This window comes from Gavia stellata, unplaced genomic scaffold, assembly GCF_030936135.1.
Source record: "Gavia stellata isolate bGavSte3 unplaced genomic scaffold, bGavSte3.hap2 HAP2_SCAFFOLD_117, whole genome shotgun sequence".
Classification (NCBI taxonomy): Eukaryota; Metazoa; Chordata; class Aves; order Gaviiformes; family Gaviidae; genus Gavia; species Gavia stellata.
The window spans coordinates 115549-131728 of record NW_026777371.1 but is presented as its reverse complement, the minus strand read 5'-3'; the positions used below and the strand labels follow the sequence as shown (position 1 = coordinate 131728).

The following is a 16180-nucleotide window of genomic DNA, read 5'->3' as shown; positions in this document are numbered from 1 at the left end:
CCTTTTTTGATACCTCTCTCCCCCCCCTCCCCAGGGCCTCGGGGGACCCCCCTGTGGCCGCCCCCCCTCCCACCACTGACCCGCAGCCCCCCGGCACCCTAGTGTGACCCCCAAACCCCAGGGGTCACACCCCTTGAATCACTCCATGCCCCCCTGTGTGTGGGGAGGGGTCCCCAGATTTGGGTGGGGTGCCCCTAAATTTGGGGGAGCCCCAAACCCAGGCGCCCCCCGGCCTCTCCTGGCGAGCGGCCAGTTTCGGGGGCCCCTGTCGCATGCCCCCCTCAGGAGCGGGGGTCCGGCGGGGGCGGGTGGGGGGGGCGGCACAGCCGGGTTCAATACAAGGACCTGCTGACACTGCCTCGTGTGGCTCCTTCTTGGGGGGAAACGCCGCTGGTTTGGGGTTCCTCGCCGCCCGTATAGCTGCTGTATGGCCCTAGGCGGTGGGCCCCTATGTATTCCATACATCCCGGGGGCTGTCTGTATGGCCGCGGGGGGGGGGGGGGGGGGAGTGGCCCTTACACATTGGTGGGGGGAGCAATGCATCTTGGGGGGCTCTGTGTAGTACCTATATGTTTTTGGGAGGAATTTGACTAGTACTTACATGCTTTTGGGAAGTCTATATGGTACCTGTATGGGTTGGGGGGGGTCTATACAGCCCCGGAGAAGCCAGTATGTCCGTAGGGGGAGTCTATACAATATGGGGGGGCGGGTGTCTATATGGTCCTGGGAGAGGTCTATGTGGCCCCTATATATCCCTGCAGGGCAGGTCTGTGCAGCCCAGGGGAGGCCGTGTGACCTCCATGTATATATTTTATGGGGGTCCTTATAGCGCCTATACAGCCCGGGGTGGGTGGGGGTCTGTGTGCAGCTGGTGCAACCCGGGGGGGCTCTGTAGGGCCCCTACGCGGCCCTGGGAGGGAGCACAGGGCCTGTGTACGGCGGGGGGGGCTGCACGGCCCTCATAGAGCCGGGGTGTCCCCATGGCCCCTATACAGGAGATGGGGAGCCTCTCTCTGCGGCCGTAAGCCACGCCCACCACGGTGAAGGCACGCCCCCGGGTGGGGCCACGCCACGCCTCTGGGGCGCGGCCCACTGCCCGAACAGGGTCACGCCCCAGTGAAGCTCCACCCCCAAGTGGAGCTCCACCCCCAAGTGGAGCCCCGCGCCGGTGTGAGGCCCCGCCCCCGAAGCCGAGGCTCCGCCCCTCCAGCACCGCCCCCTGGCCCCACATCTCCCCAGCGGTGGGATTGGCCAATCAGCGGGCGGAGGCGGCGGGCGGGGCGCGCCGCCATTGGCCGGGCGGGCGGCAGCGCGCTCCCATTGGCCGCAGGGGGCGGGGGCGCGGCGGAGGGAGCGGCGGCGGGCTGGCGGCGCGCGGGAGAGCGGCGCGGCGCGGCTGAGGTGAGGGCGGCAGCGCACCGAGAGGGACCTGGCCGGTGGCGGGGGGCACCGGGGAAACCTGGGGGCCCTGCCAGTGCCGGGCGAGGGCGGGGGGGGGGTCGGCCCGGTGCGGAGGAGCGGGCAGTCCGGGGGGGCCCGCCCGGTCCGGGGGCGCGGGGGAAGCCCGTACCCCTCCCTCACCGTACTTCCGCCTTTTCCCCTCACAGCGCAGCGGCGACCGTAGCGGCGTTGCCATGGCGACGACGGCGCACCCCTATTGGCCGCGCTCGCTGCGGTTGCCGGGCTACGTGGGCAGCGCGCGTCCCGGCTGGCAGTGCGCAGGCGCGGTGGCGGCGGCCGGGGCGGGGCTGCTGGCGCTGGGCTGGGCCCTGGGCGGGGCCGGGGGCGGGGCGAGGGGTGGGGCAGCGCGGAGCCCCGCCCGCCGCCTGGCGCTGGGCTGGTTCCTGATGTGCGCGGGGGTGCACGGGATACTGGAGGGCTACTTCAGCCTGCGGCACCGGGAGCTGCCCGCCTCCACCGGGCTGCTGGCTGACGTCTGTGAGCGCCGGGCTGGGGCGGGGGGGGTGCGGGGGTGCCTGGGTAATGGTGGGCGGGGTGGGGGGGGCGCTGGGTCTCCTAAGGGGGGTATGGGTTCCCTGGGGAGGGTCCTGGTCCCCTGGGTCCCTTTGGGGAGGTGTCCCCTGGGGCGTCAGTGGGCCCTGAAGGGACAAGGGGGTTCCCTGGGCACCTGGGGAGGGGGACACCCGGGTGCCGGAGGGCCTTGGGGTGGGGCGGGGAGTTCCCTGGATGCCTGGGTCCCCTAGGGGGTGTGTGGGGGCCCCTGCCTGCCCCTGGCGCCTGGGTCCCCCCCGCCAACCCTGCGCTGCCCGCAGGGAAGGAGTACGCCAAAGCTGACAGCCGCTACATGACGTGAGTTGGGGGAGGCAGGCGGGGAGGGGGATGTCTGGGGGACCCAGGCGTCCGGGTTGATCCCACTGTGTGTGTCCCCCTTGCAGAAGCGATGACTTCACGGTTGCCATGGAGACGGTGACGGCCTGGGCTTGGGGCCCCCTCAGCTTCCTCACCTTCCTCGCCTTCCTGCGGCACCACCCAACGCGCTATGTCCTGCAGCTCCTCGTCTCCCTCGGTACGCCTGCGACCCCTGCACGCCCTGGGGGGAGGGGGTGAGTGGGGGGGCCGCCCACGCCCCTGGAGCCGACTGGCCCTCCCCGACGACCGTCCCCCTCCCCGCACACAGGGCAGCTGTACGGGGATGTGCTGTACTTCGCCACGGAGGCGCGGGCGGGCTGGAGCCACAGCGACCCCCGGCCCCTCTACTTCTGGGGCTACTTCGTGGGGCTGAACGGGCTGTGGGTGCTGGTGCCCGGTGCCCTCCTGGCCGATGCTTGCCGCCACCTGGCCGACGCCCAGCGTGCCCTCGACCGGCCCCGCCACAAGGCCCACTGAGCCCGGACGCCTGGTCCCTGCCAGGGGACCCCTCCACCGAGGGGCCGCTCAGGGTGAATTCGGCACTGGGAGGTCCCCGAGCCCTCCGGAGATGGATTCAGCACGTGCCCAGATGCATGCCCTCGGGGTGATCCTGGTGCCGGGGTCCTTCCCTCCCCGCCCGAGCTCAGGGGCAGCGGCTCGGGGGCCTGGGTCCCCTGTGGGTCCCCTTGCAGGGGAGGGGGGGGGCCACCCTCGTTACCGGGACCATGTAATGGGTTTTAATAAACGAGCTGAAAACGGAGCCGTGGGTCTGTGCTGGTGGGGAGGGGGGCGCCCCGAATGCCTGGGTCCCCGGGGGAGGGGGGCTTGGACCCCGGAGACAGAGGGGATGGGGAAGGGGCGTGGCCTGCTGGAGAGTGACAGCTGCTGGGGGTGGAGTCACAGGAGAGGGCGTGGCTAATCGCCTCGGGTCTGCCTCAGCTGTGCCTCAGCCAATGGGAAATTAGGTTGCCTGTCATGGCCAATGGGAGGGCGGGAGGGGGTTAGCTTCGGGCCAACGGGGGCTAGGAGCCTTCTCACTGCTCCCGCCCATCCCCAGCACGTTGAAGTCGGATGGGCCACCGCTCGCGCGGCAGCCAATCAGCGCCTGCTTTCTCCTTAAGACCCTCCTCCCACCCGCCGCCCAATCAGGGTCTGCTCCCTCGGGGGCCGGCCGCTCCGCCCAATCAGCGTTAACTTGTCTTCGTTAAGTCCCGCCTCCCCAGCCAGCCAATTAGCGCCCGTGCCCTCCTTGAGATCTGCCCCTTCCCCCGCCGCCCAATCAGAGCCCGCTCCCTGGGCGGCCCCGCCTCCCCGCGCTCGGCCCCCGCCCCCCGCCCAATCCGCGTGCAGCCGCGCCGTCGCCGGGGCGACGCCGGTCCCGCCCCTCCCCCTCCCTCCCTCCCCGCCGGCCTCCGCGCGGGCGGGACTTCCGATCCGGCCGCCGGCCAATGGGGGCGCGGCGAGGGCGCCGCCGGCCAATGGGGGCGCGGGTGGCGGGCGAGGCGGAAGCGCGGCGGCGGGGTCAGAGGGCGCCGCTGTTGATGTTGACACGGGCCCGGCGGCGGCAGCGCCCCCGCCCGCGCTCCGCGGCCCGACAGCTCCGGCCTCACCGCCGCGCCCGCGGGGGGGCCTGGGCGAGGCCCCCCCGGCTCCGCGGGGCCCGCGGGTAGCAGCAGCGCCCCCGGCCCCCGGCGCCTTCCGGGGCCGCCGCGGCCCGGCGGGGGCCCCCGGTCCCCTCCCCGGTCCCCTCGGCGCCGCCCCATGCGCGCCCCGCAATGACGATCCTCCCGAAGAAGAAGCCGGTTCCGGCGCCCGACGGCGACGCCGACTCGGGCCCGGACGCCGGCCCCGAACGCGGCGCGGACGCCGGCCCCGAGCGCGGCCCCGGCGGCGTGGGCGAGCCCGTCGGCCCCGGCGGCGTCGGGGGGCCGCGGCCCAGGGCCTCGCCGCCGCCGCCGCTGCGGGGCTGGGCCGGGCTGCCGGCCGCTGGCTCACCGCCGCCCGCCGGCCCCGGCGGCCCCGGCGGCGGCGGCCCCGGCGCGGGGGACGGGCCCGGGTCTCTGCTGGGGCTGGAGGCGGCGGCGCTGGGGCTGCCTGAGCCCCGCGGGCCCGGCGGCGGCGGCGGCGGAGGCGGCCCCGGACACAGCAAGCGGCGGCGGCGCGGCGGAGCCGGGCCTAGTGGCGGCCCCGGCGGCGGCGGCCCCGGCTGCGGCGGCCCCGGCGGGATAGGGCTGGGGCTGGGGATGGGCCCCGGCGGCAGCCCCGGCCCGGACGAGGCGGGAGGCGGTTACAACAGCGAAGATGAGTACGAGGCCGGGCGGGTGGAGATGGACCCGGCCACGGCCGAGCAGGTGCGGGGGCTGGGACCGGGGCTGGGGGGTGCCGGAGGCCCCGGGAATGAGGGGGGACCCGGGGGGGCTGGGAGCAGGCCGGGGGTGTTGGGACTGGGGCGCCCCGGGGGGACATCGGGAGCGGGGGGACCTGAGTGGCCGGGGGGGGTTTAGGCCCTTCCCGGCTGTCCCCGTGTTTTCAGCCCCCTCGGTTGTGCGTGTCCCATGAGGTGTTTGTCCCCATCGCGTGTCCCCCCTGAGGGATCCCACCAAGGATTCCCCCCTCATCCCCGCGCTCTCCCATCCCCTCGTGTGCGCATATCCCACGTCGCATGGGGATCCCCGCGCTCGTCACTCTTGTGCCTGAGTGGTGCATGGGTCGCCCCCCGTCACACGCATGTCCCCGGGGGACCCTTGCCCCCCACCGGCGCGTGGGTGCCGGTGCTGAGCCCGGCTGTGTCTCCAGCAGGAGCACCGGTTCGAGAAGGCGCTGCGGGAGAAGAAAGGCTTCATCATCAAACGCATGAAGGAGGACGGCGCCTGCCTCTTCCGGGCCGTGGGTGAGCCCCGCGCCACCGCCCTCCCCGTGCCCCCCATGCACTACTGCGCCCCAGCACAGGGGCTCCCAGGTGTCCGTGCTGGGGGGCTGACACCCCCCTCGCTGTCCCTTTCTGTCCCCCCCCCCGTCCGGGTGCCGCCAGCTGACCAGGTGTACGGAGACCAGGACATGCACGAGGTGGTGCGCAAGCACTGCATGGACTATCTGGTGAGGCACTGGGGGGCACTGGGAGGGGACTGCAGGGCACTGAGGCGTACGGGGGGCCAATGGGAGGGGAATGGGGGGCACTTGGGGGTTCTGGGGGGTGCGAGGATGTGGTGGGAGCCACTGGAAGAGGATTGGAAGGAGACTGTTGGGCACGGGGATACGTTGGGAGGCACTGGGATATACTCAAAGTCACTAGAGCAGATTAGGAGGGTGCTTGGGGGATGGCGGGGGACTGGGCTGCTATCCCCCCACCCTTCCCAATGTCCCTTGGTGTTTCCTGAGGTCCCTGATGTTCCCAGGGCTCTCTCACTTCAATGTCCTCAGTGTCCCTGGGGCAGCCCTGCAGTCCTGTGGTGTCCCCGTGCTCCCCATCGCCCCGGGGCTGCCCCAACATCCCCTGCCATCCCCAACATCCCCTCGTCCCCAGATGAAGAACGCTGACTACTTCTCTAACTACGTGACGGAGGATTTCACCACTTACATCAACCGTAAGCGCAAGAGCACGTGCCACGGGAACCACATCGAGATGCAGGCCATGGCCGAGATGTACAACCGCCCCGTCGAGGTCTACCAGTACGGCACCGGTGCGTCCACCCCGCGGGACCCTGGGGACAATGGGGAGGGCGTCCCCAAGGCACCGTGGGGGTTCCCAGGGTGCTGATGGGGATGCTGTGGGGGGATCCCTGTGGTTTTCTGGGGTTCTCCAGGGTGCTGGGGGGCATCTCTGTGGTGCCATGGAGGTTCCAACAGCGCTCTGGAGTCCCTAAGGCGCTTTAGGGATCTCTGGGGTCCCTGAGGGACCCCCAGGGAGATGATGTGGACTTCTCCAAGGTGCTGAGGGGGCTTCCTGTGGTGTCTGTGGGGTCCCCAAGGTACAACAGGGCGCTCTGGGGTCCCTGTGGGCCCCCCAGGGTGCTGCTGGCGGGTCTCTGAGTGGCTGGGGGGGGGGGGGGGCCTATCTGTGTGTCCCTGGGTGCTTTTGGGGGGTTCCTCACATACCTGTGGGGTGGCTGGGGGGGGGTTCCTGCGTGTCCCCGGGTGCTGTTGGGGGTGTCCCCATGTACTTGTGGGGTGGCCGGGGCGTCCCTGCGTGTCTCCAGGTGCTGTTGTAGGGGTCCCCACGTACCTGTGGTGGTCAGAGGGTCCCTGCTGGTCCCTGGGTGCTGTTGGGGGTGTCCCCATGTACCTGTGGGTTGGCCGGGGGGTCCCTGCGTGTCTCCAGGTGCTGTTGTGGGGGTCCCTAAGTACCTGTGGGGTGGTCAGAGGGTCCCTGCGTGTCCCCAGGTGCCGTTGTGGGGCTCTCCACGTATCTGTGGGTTGGCGGGGTCTCCCTGCGAGTCCCCGGCTGCCCTTGGGGGGGGTCCCCCCATGTCTGTGGGTTGGCCGGGGGGTCCCTGTGGGTCCCCGGGTGCTGTTGGGGGGGACCCCACGTGCCTGTGGGGTGGCGTGGGTGCCGCCGTGCTGATGGGGTGCCCGCAGAGCCCATCAACACCTTCCACGGGATCCAGCACAACGAGGACGAGCCCATCCGGGTCAGCTACCACCGCAACATCCACTACAACTCCGTCGTCAACCCCAACAAGGCCACCATCGGCGTAGGGCTGGGGCTGCCCTCCTTCAAGCCGGGGGTCAGTGGGGCTGGGGGGGGGGTTGGGGGGCCTGGGGCCCCCATTACTGTGGGGAGGGGGTGCCTTCTTTCAGGCCAGGGGGTCAGTGTGGGGCCCTATGGGTCCTGTGGCCCTCCCTGGCCTCCCCCTCCCTTCCCATGTGGGTGGGGCCAAGGAGGGGGCGTGGCCACACAGACCCCGTGTCCATCAGCTGCCTTTGTCTGAGGGGGTGTGTCTAAGTGTGGTCCCACCCCCAGCTGGGAGCCCTGTTCTCTGGGGGTGGAGCTTGCTCTTGGGGGCGTGGCTTGGGGGTGTGTCTGCATGGGGTCCCACCCCAGCTGACAAGCCTGCACTATGTGTCCATGGGGGTGTGGCCTACATGTGGAGGCGTGTCTAAGCATTGCCCCGCCCCCTGCCAGCAGCCCCATTCCAGGGCAGAGCTGTGTCCATGGGGGGTGGAGCCTTCCAGGAGGGGGTGTGTCCTCCCAGAGGGGGTGGAGCCTGCTGTGGTCAAGCGTGGCCCCACCCCCAGCTGGAACCTCTGGGGGTGTGGCCTGCGTGCAGGGGTGTGGCCTCAAAAGGCCCTGCCCCCTGCCAGCAGCTTGGTCTGGGGAGCTGTGTGCCCGGGGGGGTGGAGCCTTCCTGCGGTGGGGGCGTGGCCTGTCAGATGGGCGTGTCCGAGCATGGCCCCGCCCCCAGCTGGCAGAGCAGTCCCTGATGAAGAGCGCCATCAAGACCTCGGAGGAGTCCTGGATCGAGCAGCAGATGCTGGAGGACAAGAAGCGAGCGACCGACTGGGAGGCCACCAACGAGGCCATCGAGGAGCAGGTGGCCCGCGAGTCCTACCTCCAGTGGCTGCGCGACCAGGAGAAGCAGGCCCGGCAGGTGGGGTGCCCCGCGACCCCCTCCCCGGGGGGGGTAGGGACCGTCGTGGACCCCCCTCAATAGGGTCCTCATCCCTGTCCCTCCCTGGCTGCCCGCCTGGGGACGGAGGTGGCCGGGGCAGGGGTGACGCGCCTCCCCGTGTCCCCGCAGCCCCGCAAGGCCAGCGCCACGTGCAGCTCGGCCACGGCGGCGGCAGCCAGCGGCCTAGAGGAGTGGAGTGGGCGCTCGCCCCGGCCCCGCAGCGCTGCCCCCTCGCCTGAGCACCCCGGCCTGCACCCCGAGGCACCCGGCCCCAAGCCCCCCTCGCCAGGTGCCCCCCCACCAGGCAAGCCCCCCTCGCCCTGTGCCCCAGGTGAGTATCCCCGGGGCTGGGGGGGGGGACAAACTGGGGGCTTATGGGGTGCTGGGGGACTCAAACTGGGTGCTACAAAGTGCTGGGGGGTGGGAAAGTGGGTGTTAAAGGGAGCTGAGGGCCCCAGATTGGTTGTTATGAGATGTCGGAGGGTCTAAATCAGGTGCCGGGTGGTGCTGGGGGGGGTGGTCAGGAGCCCCAAACCAGCATTCACAGGGTGCTGTGGGGTGAGGGAGGTGCGGGGGGGGTTATGGGGCCCCAAACTGGGAGTTACGGGGTGGTGGGAGCCCCAGATGGGCTGCTGTGGGCTGGGGTGCGGCAAATGGGCGTGGGAGGGTGCTGCGTGGGACAGGGGGGCTGCCGGGGGGCCTCAGGGCCAGTGTGCGTGGGCCCCCCTGCCATGTGCCTACCCCCCAGGGACCAGCAGCCAGCTGGGGGCGGGGGGGGGCCGGGCCACCCCCCCACTGGTGTCCCTGTACCCCGCGCTGGAGTGCCGCGCCATCATGCAGCAGATGTCCCCCACCGCCTTTGGTGAGCGGGGCGCGTTGGGCATGGTGTGGGGGTGATCTGGGGGCCGGGTTGGAATTGGGGGGGGTGTCAGTGGGGGGAGTTTAGGGTTGCGGGAGATCTAGGGGCGTCATTTTCGGGGTGTTGGGGGGTATGTCTCGGTTTAGGGGGGGAATGCTGGGTTTGAGGATGTCGGGTCATGGTTTTGGGGGGGGGGAAAGTCTTGAGTTTTGGGGGTTTCAGCTTGGCAGCGCTCTGGATTTGGGGGAAAAAGATCTCCATTGGAGGATCTGTTCACTTTTGCTGCAGTCCGGTGTGTGGGGGGTGTCCATGAGACAAAATCTCTGATCCGGGGCGGGGAGCCCCAGAACCTTCACTTGGGGGGTAGCCGAGCTCCAGCCCCGCCACGTCGGGGCTTGTTGCTGTCCCTTCTGGGGTGATACTGGGGTATCTGCAGGGTTACGTGCCCCTTAAACTCCAACCTTCCCCCCCCCCGATTTTTGGGCCCCCCCCAGGCCTGAACGACTGGGAGGACGACGAGATCCTGGCGTCGGTGCTGGCCGTCTCGCAGCAGGAGTACCTGGAGACCATGAAGACCTCCCGCCACAGAGACCCCACCGCCGACAAGAGTTGATATTGAACCCCCGGACTGCACCCTGGCCCCCCCGCCGCCCCCCCCCGGCCCCCCAGGGACCTCTAGGTGCATGGCGGCCCAGGCTGGCGGGGGCGTTTTATTTCGGGGAACCCCCCCCTCCCTGCTTTCATGGGACGCCTCCTGACTGGGGAGGGGAGGGGGACACAGCGCTGGACGCCGCGGGACGAACCTCGGCTATTTGGGGGGGGGAGAAGCCCCCCCCCCCCCAATTACAGCTGGAAGGAAGAGGGGAGAAGGGGGGGGGAGGGTAGGGGGCTCCTATTTTTTGTAGGGTCTCCCCTTTCTTTCCTGGTGGGATTTTGCTGGTGGGGGTGGGGGGTCCCCTTCTCTGCCCCCTGCCCCTCCCGCAGCATCCTGCCCCCCAGCACCCCGGGGTGGAGGAGGGTGCGGGGTGGGGCTGGGGGTGCTGCCCCCCCCACCCCCCTGCGCCCTGTTATTAAACTGATGCCCAGCAGCCCCCCGGCCCAGTCTGTTCATGGGGGGGGGCTGACATTCCCCTCCCTCCCCAGGGCAGGTTTGGGGGGGCCGCGGGCCCTTCTGGGGCTGTGCTCTGTGCGGGGAGGTGCTGGCTCCTTCCAGGGCATTTTGGGGGACCCTCTCCCCACTGCGGGGGGGGGGCAGGTAAATACAACGAGGGGCGGTGAACAGGGGCTCTGCTCGCCCTGTCCAAGCGCTAGTGCGGGGGTTTGGGGGGATACTGGGGCTCTCGGGGGTGCTGTCGCTGTGCGGAGGGTATTGGGGGGGGTCCCCGTATCGCGACAAAGGCGTGCTGATCATCCCGGTCACGTAGTGCGAGCGCTAGGGCCTGCGCGGCCCCGTCTCCATGGCGACGGGGGCGGGGCAAGGGGCGGGGGCATGGCCCGGGCGGGGTTTTCCATTGGCCCGTCGGCGGCCGCGGCGGTTTCCCGCCCCTCCCCGCCTGTAGGAGGGGCGGTGCATGCGCAGAGCGGGGGCGCGCGGCATGGAGCTGCGCGGGGGGGCGGCGGCGGCGGGCGCGAGGACCGGTGAGGGGAAACGCGGTTTGCGAGGGGAAAGCGGCGGCTTCGGCGGGCGCTGTGAGGGAAAAGCGGGTGGTCTCTGCCCGGGGGCGTACGGAGGGGTCCGAGGGGAAGTGGGGGGATCCGAGGGGAAGGGGGGGGGGGGGCGTCCCGGGGGTGTTTGTGAGGGGAAAGTGGGGATCCCGGGGCTGGGGGGGGCGTTCAGTGCTCTTGGGGGGCGTTTTGAGAGGGATCGTGAGGGAAAACTGAGGGTCCCGCGACCGGGGGGGCCGGGAGGGGTCCTGAGAGCAGGTTTTAAGAGGGTTTGTGAGGAGGAACAGGTGGTTTCTGAGGCGGGAAGAGTTTTGAGAGGCCCCGGAGCGGTTTATGAGGGGAAAATGGGGGTCCCGGCGCTGGGGGGGGGCGTCCTGAGGGGTATCGTGAGGGAAAGCTGGGGGTCCCGGGAGCAGGGGTGGCCGTTGGGGGGTCCCGAGGGCGTTCGTGAAGGAAATCCGGGGGGACTGGCGACGGGGTGGGTCCGGGGAAGGGGATTGAGGCGTTTCGGGGCAAAGTGGGGGTCCCGGCACTGGGGAGTGGGTTTTGAGGGTTCCGAGGGAAGTTCTGGGAAGAAACAGGCGGCTCCTGGGCCGGGGGGGTCGCCGGGGGTAGGGGTGGGTTTGAAGGGTTCCCAGGGAGGTTCTGAGGAGAAACGGGTGGCTCCCGGCCCTGGGGGGGGGGGGGGGTGTTCTGACGGGAGAAGGTGGGTCTTGGCCTGGGGGGGAATACGGGGTCCCTGTGGGGTCAGCTGGGGGGGAGCATGGGGAGTGCCTACAGTGCAGGGGGCCCCCATGACCCCCCGACAACCCACCCAGATACAGGCAAGAGAAAGAAAAAGCGCAGAAAAGACAAAAAGCAGAAACCACCCCCACGGTGAGCGGGGATACGAGGGGGAGCCGTGGGGTCATGGTCTCCCCAGAACCCCTGTGGCCCTTAGGGAGTGGGGAGAACCAGCTGTTGTGGAGAGTGGAGCTTTTAGGGTGTCCCTGTTCCCTGGGGGGGACAAGCAGAGCCCCCTTTCCTGTGGGGGGGCACATTCCCAGGGCCACCCCTCCCCCTGCCAGGGCTATTTTTAACCCCGCGGTGCCTGGGGCCGTGAGGTCATTTCTATTTTGGGGGGGTGATGTCCCAGCATGCCTCGTACCCCCCCACACTCCAGGCTGGGGGGGCCCCCAGGACCTTCCGGCACTCTCCTGGGACCAACCCCCCTCCTTTCCCCCTGTGGGACCACCCCGTGGGCCCCCCTGGCACAGGGGAGACCCCCAGGGGGGCCAGCTGGGGTGGGGGGGGGCAGACACCTGCGTGCCCTGGGACTGGGGGGGGTGGGGAGTCCGGACGCCGGGGTTCCCAGCCTGGCTCTCCCTTCCCAGGACCCCTAGCCCCTCCGAGGATGTGTTGCCAGAGACCCCCCCTCCCCTGCCTCTGCTGTCAGAGGGGCTGCTGGGCTCTGACGAAGGGGAGCAGGAGGACCCCAGGGACTACTGCAAAGGTGGGGGCGCCCAGACGCCTGGGTCCACGGGGAGGGTGGGGGGGAGCACCCAGGCACCAGGGTGCCAGACTGCCTGCCCCCCTCTGTGCACCCCCAGGCGGGTATTACCCCGTGCGGATTGGGGACCTCTTCAACGGGTGCTACCATGTGGTGCGCAAGCTGGGCTGGGGGCACTTCTCCACCGTCTGGCTCTGCTGGGACATCCGGTGAGTGACCGGACCCTTGGGACCCCCGGGACCCCCGCGGGGGGTGTAGGGGGGGGGCTTGGGGGGCCCCACTGGACTCCTGGGTTCCCTCCACAGGCGGAAGCGGTTTGTGGCACTGAAGGTGGTGAAGAGCGCGCCCCAGTACACCGAGACGGCCCTGGACGAGATCAAGTTGCTGAAATGCGTGAGCACGCGCAGCCTTCCCAAACCAGGGACACCCACACTCCCCCCCCAGCCCCTCCAACCCCCCATAACTCCCCCCGTGCCCCCCCAGGTCCGCGACTCGGACCCCAGCGACCCCAAGCGGGAGAACATCGTGCAGCTCATCGATGACTTCAAGGTCTCTGGGGTCAACGGTGTCCGTATCCTTCCGGGGACCCAGGCGGCCCCCTCTCCTCCCCGGGGTGGGTCCCGGGCCAGGGGGCTCCATGTCCCCCACCCTGTGGGGGGGGTCTTAGGCATCCAGGTGCTCCTTGACCCCCCAAGACGTGTGCATGGTGCTGGAGGTGCTGGGCCACCAGCTCCTGCGCTGGATCATCAAGTCCAACTACCAGGGGCTGCCCCTGCCCTGCGTCAAAAGCATCGTGCGACAGGTGAGGGGGGGGCCCCCACATCCCCCCAGGTGCCCCCCGGCTCCCTGGGGAGACCCTCAGGCTGCCCCCTGGCCCCCCCTGTATCCGTGTGGGACCCCAAATGTCATGACCAGAGTCCTCCTAATCCCCCCGTATCCCTCTGCCACGACCCAGATCCCCACGCGGACCTCAAGTGTTTCCTCTGGAGCCCGTCAGTGTCCCTGTGGGCTCCCCTGGATCCACGTGGGGACCCCAAATATCTTTCCTGGGCGCCCCAGTATCCTTTTTGGGACCCTCTGTGGGCCCACAGGGATTTCCAAGTACTGTCTCTAGAGCCCCCCCCTAAATCTGCAGTGTCACTTGAGACCTCAAATATCTCTATGGGGACCGCAAATGTCCTCCCTAGAGACCCCCAGCTCCCCCCAGCCCCCCAATATCCCCTCCCTGTTCCCCTGCAGGGGGTGCCAGCGGGCTTTGGGGATGGTGTTTGGGGGTGTGAGCGCCCCCTGATTTGGGGGCGCTCCCCTGCCTTGGGGCGCAGGTGCTGGAGGGGCTGGACTACCTGCACACCAAGTGCAAGATCATCCACACGGACATCAAGCCCGAGAACGTGCTGCTGCGGGTGGGGGAGCCCTTCGTGCGGCAGCTGGCGGCCGAGGCTGCGCGCTGGGCCCGGGAGGGGGGCCCCCCCCAGAGCGCAGGTACCCCCGGACCCCTGGCGCCGTGCTGTGTGGGGGCCCGGAGCCCTGGGACCCCCGGGGGGGTGCCTCTGATTCCCCCTCTGCCCCCTTTTCTCTCCGCAGTGAGCTCCGCGCCCCAGGACGTCCCCGTGAGTGTCTCGGGGAGGCGGCCCCTCCTCGTATGCCTCCTCGCACGCCTGCCTGCCCTCGCACGCCTCCTCGCGCGCCTCCTGGCACGCCTGCGTGACTTCGCAGGTCTCCTCGCACGCGCCTGCGCCCCTGCACGGCTCCTCCCGCGGGTGCGTGACCCCGCGCAGCTCCTCGCGCCCCCTGCACGGCGCTTTGCACCCCCGCCCCTCGCGTGAGTGGGGTTCCCCTGTGTGAGGCGTCCCCCTCGTGCGAGCGGCCCCTCCACCGCGGCAGGAGCGGCTCTCCCGTGCCCGGCGCCGGCGGCAGCGGCGGCGCCAGAGCCGCCTCCTGGCCCAGCGCCTGCAGGACCTGGACCACCTGCGGGAGACCGGGGGGTCACTGGGGGCCCCCGACGATGCCGGTCAGTGCCGGGGGGGGACTGGGACCTCTGGGGGTAGCTTGGGGTCTCCTGGGGCATGGGGAGAGGATAATGGGGGACCCCGGGAACCCCCGAGGATTTGGCCGTCTCTGGGATGGCTGCGAGGTGGATTGGGGTCCCTAGGGCGGGTGTGGGGGTCGGGGGGGGGCGGAGGTATCGGGGGTTCCATGGGGGTTGGAGGGGCACCACTGGGTTTTGGATCCCCTATAGCCGGTGCAGGGGGTCTGGGGGGGGCTGGAGGGAAACCTGGGAGCTTTGGGGGGGCAGTCAGGGTGTTGACATGGGGACCCCTCCTTCCCTTTCGGGGGGCTCCCGGGATTCGGGGGTCTGAGGGTCTCTTCCCGCCCGCAGAGGCACCCCCCCTGGACCCCGACGAAGGGGGCAGCCCCCCCAGCGGCGCCTCCTCCTCGGGGGTGCACACCCTGCAGGCCGGCGGCTCCAGCGACGGGCTCTCGGGGGGCTCCTCCACCTCGGGGGAGGGCCCCCCCCGGCGCCCCCCCAGCCCCAGCTCTGCCTCCGACTCCCTCCTCACCCCCACTTCCAGCTCCCTCATCTCGGGGGGCTCAGGGGGGCCCCCCGCCCCCCTCGGTCAGCGGGGGGCCCCAGGGGGATATTGGGGGCAGCTGGGGTTGGAGGGCAGTTGGGGTTGGGGAGGGAATTTGGGGGCATTTGGGGTTGGGGGGGGAGTTTTGGGGGCAACTGGGGGTCCTGAGGGGCACTGGGGGGCAAGTGTGGGTGGTGGGTGGAATTGGGGGGCAGCTGGGGTTGCAGGGGGGAGGTTGGAGGGGCGGGTGGGGGATATTGGGGGTCCAGGGGGGTTGGAAGGCAATGGGGGCTGCGGGAGGACTGGGGGGGCAAGTGGGTGTGCTGGGGTGTGTGGGGGGGGTGCCGGGGTGGCCTTGGGGGGCAGCGGTGGGTCTTGGGGGCCGGGTGGGGATTGGGGGGCGCGGTGGGTATCAGCGTGCCCCCGCTGACGTCCCCACTGCTGCCACGCAGGTGGGGGGGTGCCGGGGGGGCAGGAGAACCCCCTGGACCCCCGCTGCGCCCCTCGGCTGCGCGTCAAGATCGCCGACCTGGGCAACGGCTGCTGGGTGGTGAGGGGCAACGGCAGGGAGAGGCGGCGGGGGGGTGCCCTGCGTTGGCTGGGGGGGGCTTGGGGGGTCCTGCAGCAGCGCTGGGACAGAAGAGGGGTTGGGGGTGGTGGAGGGGCGGGGTTGGGGGTGCCCCGCCCTGGGCAGGGGGTAACGCGCTGCCCCCCCGCAGCACCGGCACTTCACCGAGGACATCCAGACGCGGCAGTACCGCGCCCTGGAGGTGCTGCTGGGGGCGGGCTACGGGCCCCCCGCGGACATCTGGAGCACCGCCTGCATGGTGAGAGGCCTGCCCCACAGCCTGCTCCACGGCGGGTCCCATGGCGCCCCACGGCCCCTCACCGCCCCACTCTGCCCCCAGGCCTTCGAGCTGGCGACGGGTGACTACCTGTTCGAGCCCCACTCGGGGGAGGACTACAGCCGGGACGAGGGTAGGCGGGGCCTCGGGGGGGGGGCGGGAGCGGGTGGCAGGAGGGGCGTGGCCTGATGTGCTCCACCCCCCAGACCACATCGCCCATGTGATCGAGCTGCTGGGGGAGATCCCGCGGCACGTGGCACTGGGGGGGCGCTACTCCCGGGAGTTCTTCAACCGCCGCGGTGAGGGGCGGGGCTAAGGCGAGGGGCGGGGCTAAGCAGGGAGGGAAAGGACTGGGGGTGGGGCTAAATGGCAGGAACTGGCTGGGGTGGGGCTAAGGGGCGGTGGTGAAAGGATCGGGGCGGGGCGCTGGAGGTGGGGTGTGGTTGGGGGAGGGATAAAAGGCAGGGTGGGGCGGGGCTATGCAAACGAAGGGGGGGTGAGAGGCCAGAAACTGTGGGGCGTGTCCCAACAGGGTGGTCACGCCCCCCGGCCCTGCCCCACAGGGGAGCTGCGGCACATCCGCCACCTGCGGCCCTGGGGGCTGCGGGCAGTGCTGCAGGAGAAGTACGAGTGGCCCCGGGGGGCAGCCGCTGCCTTCGCCCGCTTCCTGCGGCCCATGCTGGCCTTCGAGCCCGCCCGCCGCGCCACCGCCGCCCAGTGCCTGCGCCACCCCTGGCTCCGCCCCTAGCCCCACCCCAGCCCCACCCTGT

At 70.7% G+C, this 16180-nt stretch overlaps 3 protein-coding genes across 3 annotated transcripts; all 3 read left to right on the top strand.

The window, feature by feature from the left end:
- The first annotated feature begins 1634 nt into the window (after positions 1–1634).
- On the top strand, positions 1635–3121 carry EBP (EBP cholestenol delta-isomerase). The gene is made up of 4 exons (XM_059835317.1): positions 1635–1938; positions 2274–2310; positions 2397–2527; positions 2639–3121. Exons 1-4 carry the CDS (start codon positions 1635–1637, stop codon positions 2845–2847), a joined length of 681 nt encoding a protein of 226 aa, XP_059691300.1. The 3' UTR covers positions 2848–3121.
- A 1509-nt stretch (positions 3122–4630) lies between these two features.
- Positions 4631–9685, top strand: OTUD5 (OTU deubiquitinase 5). Its single transcript, XM_059835293.1, has 9 exons — positions 4631–4721; positions 5167–5260; positions 5402–5466; positions 5894–6050; positions 6946–7094; positions 7773–7958; positions 8067–8310; positions 8728–8841; positions 9333–9685. The coding sequence occupies exons 1-9, from the start codon at positions 4698–4700 to the stop codon at positions 9449–9451; spliced, it is 1152 nt and encodes a 383-aa protein (XP_059691276.1). The 5' UTR covers positions 4631–4697; the 3' UTR covers positions 9452–9685.
- A 1944-nt stretch (positions 9686–11629) lies between these two features.
- On the top strand, positions 11630–16158 carry SRPK3 (SRSF protein kinase 3). The gene is made up of 15 exons (XM_059835305.1): positions 11630–11646; positions 11760–11995; positions 12093–12201; positions 12298–12385; positions 12476–12563; positions 12688–12794; positions 13315–13474; positions 13577–13608; positions 13877–14003; positions 14373–14609; positions 15018–15115; positions 15285–15392; positions 15474–15543; positions 15617–15709; positions 15974–16158. Exons 1-15 carry the CDS (start codon positions 11630–11632, stop codon positions 16156–16158), a joined length of 1755 nt encoding a protein of 584 aa, XP_059691288.1.
- The last annotated feature ends 22 nt before the right edge of the window (positions 16159–16180 follow it).

Excerpts from the sequence above, each read along its gene's own strand:
- SRPK3 (XM_059835305.1), top strand. Across the intron at positions 11,996-12,092 it reads CCCCAGGGACTACTGCAAAG|GCGGGTATTACCCCGTGCGG; the intron begins GTGGGGGCGCCC and ends GTGCACCCCCAG. Across the intron at positions 14,004-14,372 it reads GGGGGCCCCCGACGATGCCG|AGGCACCCCCCCTGGACCCC; the intron begins GTCAGTGCCGGG and ends TCCCGCCCGCAG.
- EBP (XM_059835317.1), top strand. The coding sequence starts at position 1,635 with ATGGCGACGACGGCGCACCCCTATTGGCCGCGCTCGCTGCGGTTGCCG. Across the intron at positions 2,311-2,396 it reads GCTGACAGCCGCTACATGAC|AAGCGATGACTTCACGGTTG; the intron begins GTGAGTTGGGGG and ends TCCCCCTTGCAG. Across the intron at positions 2,528-2,638 it reads GCAGCTCCTCGTCTCCCTCG|GGCAGCTGTACGGGGATGTG; the intron begins GTACGCCTGCGA and ends CCCCGCACACAG.
- OTUD5 (XM_059835293.1), top strand. The coding sequence starts at position 4,698 with ATGGACCCGGCCACGGCCGAGCAG. Across the intron at positions 4,722-5,166 it reads ACCCGGCCACGGCCGAGCAG|CAGGAGCACCGGTTCGAGAA; the intron begins GTGCGGGGGCTG and ends CTGTGTCTCCAG. Across the intron at positions 6,051-6,945 it reads GGTCTACCAGTACGGCACCG|AGCCCATCAACACCTTCCAC; the intron begins GTGCGTCCACCC and ends GGGTGCCCGCAG.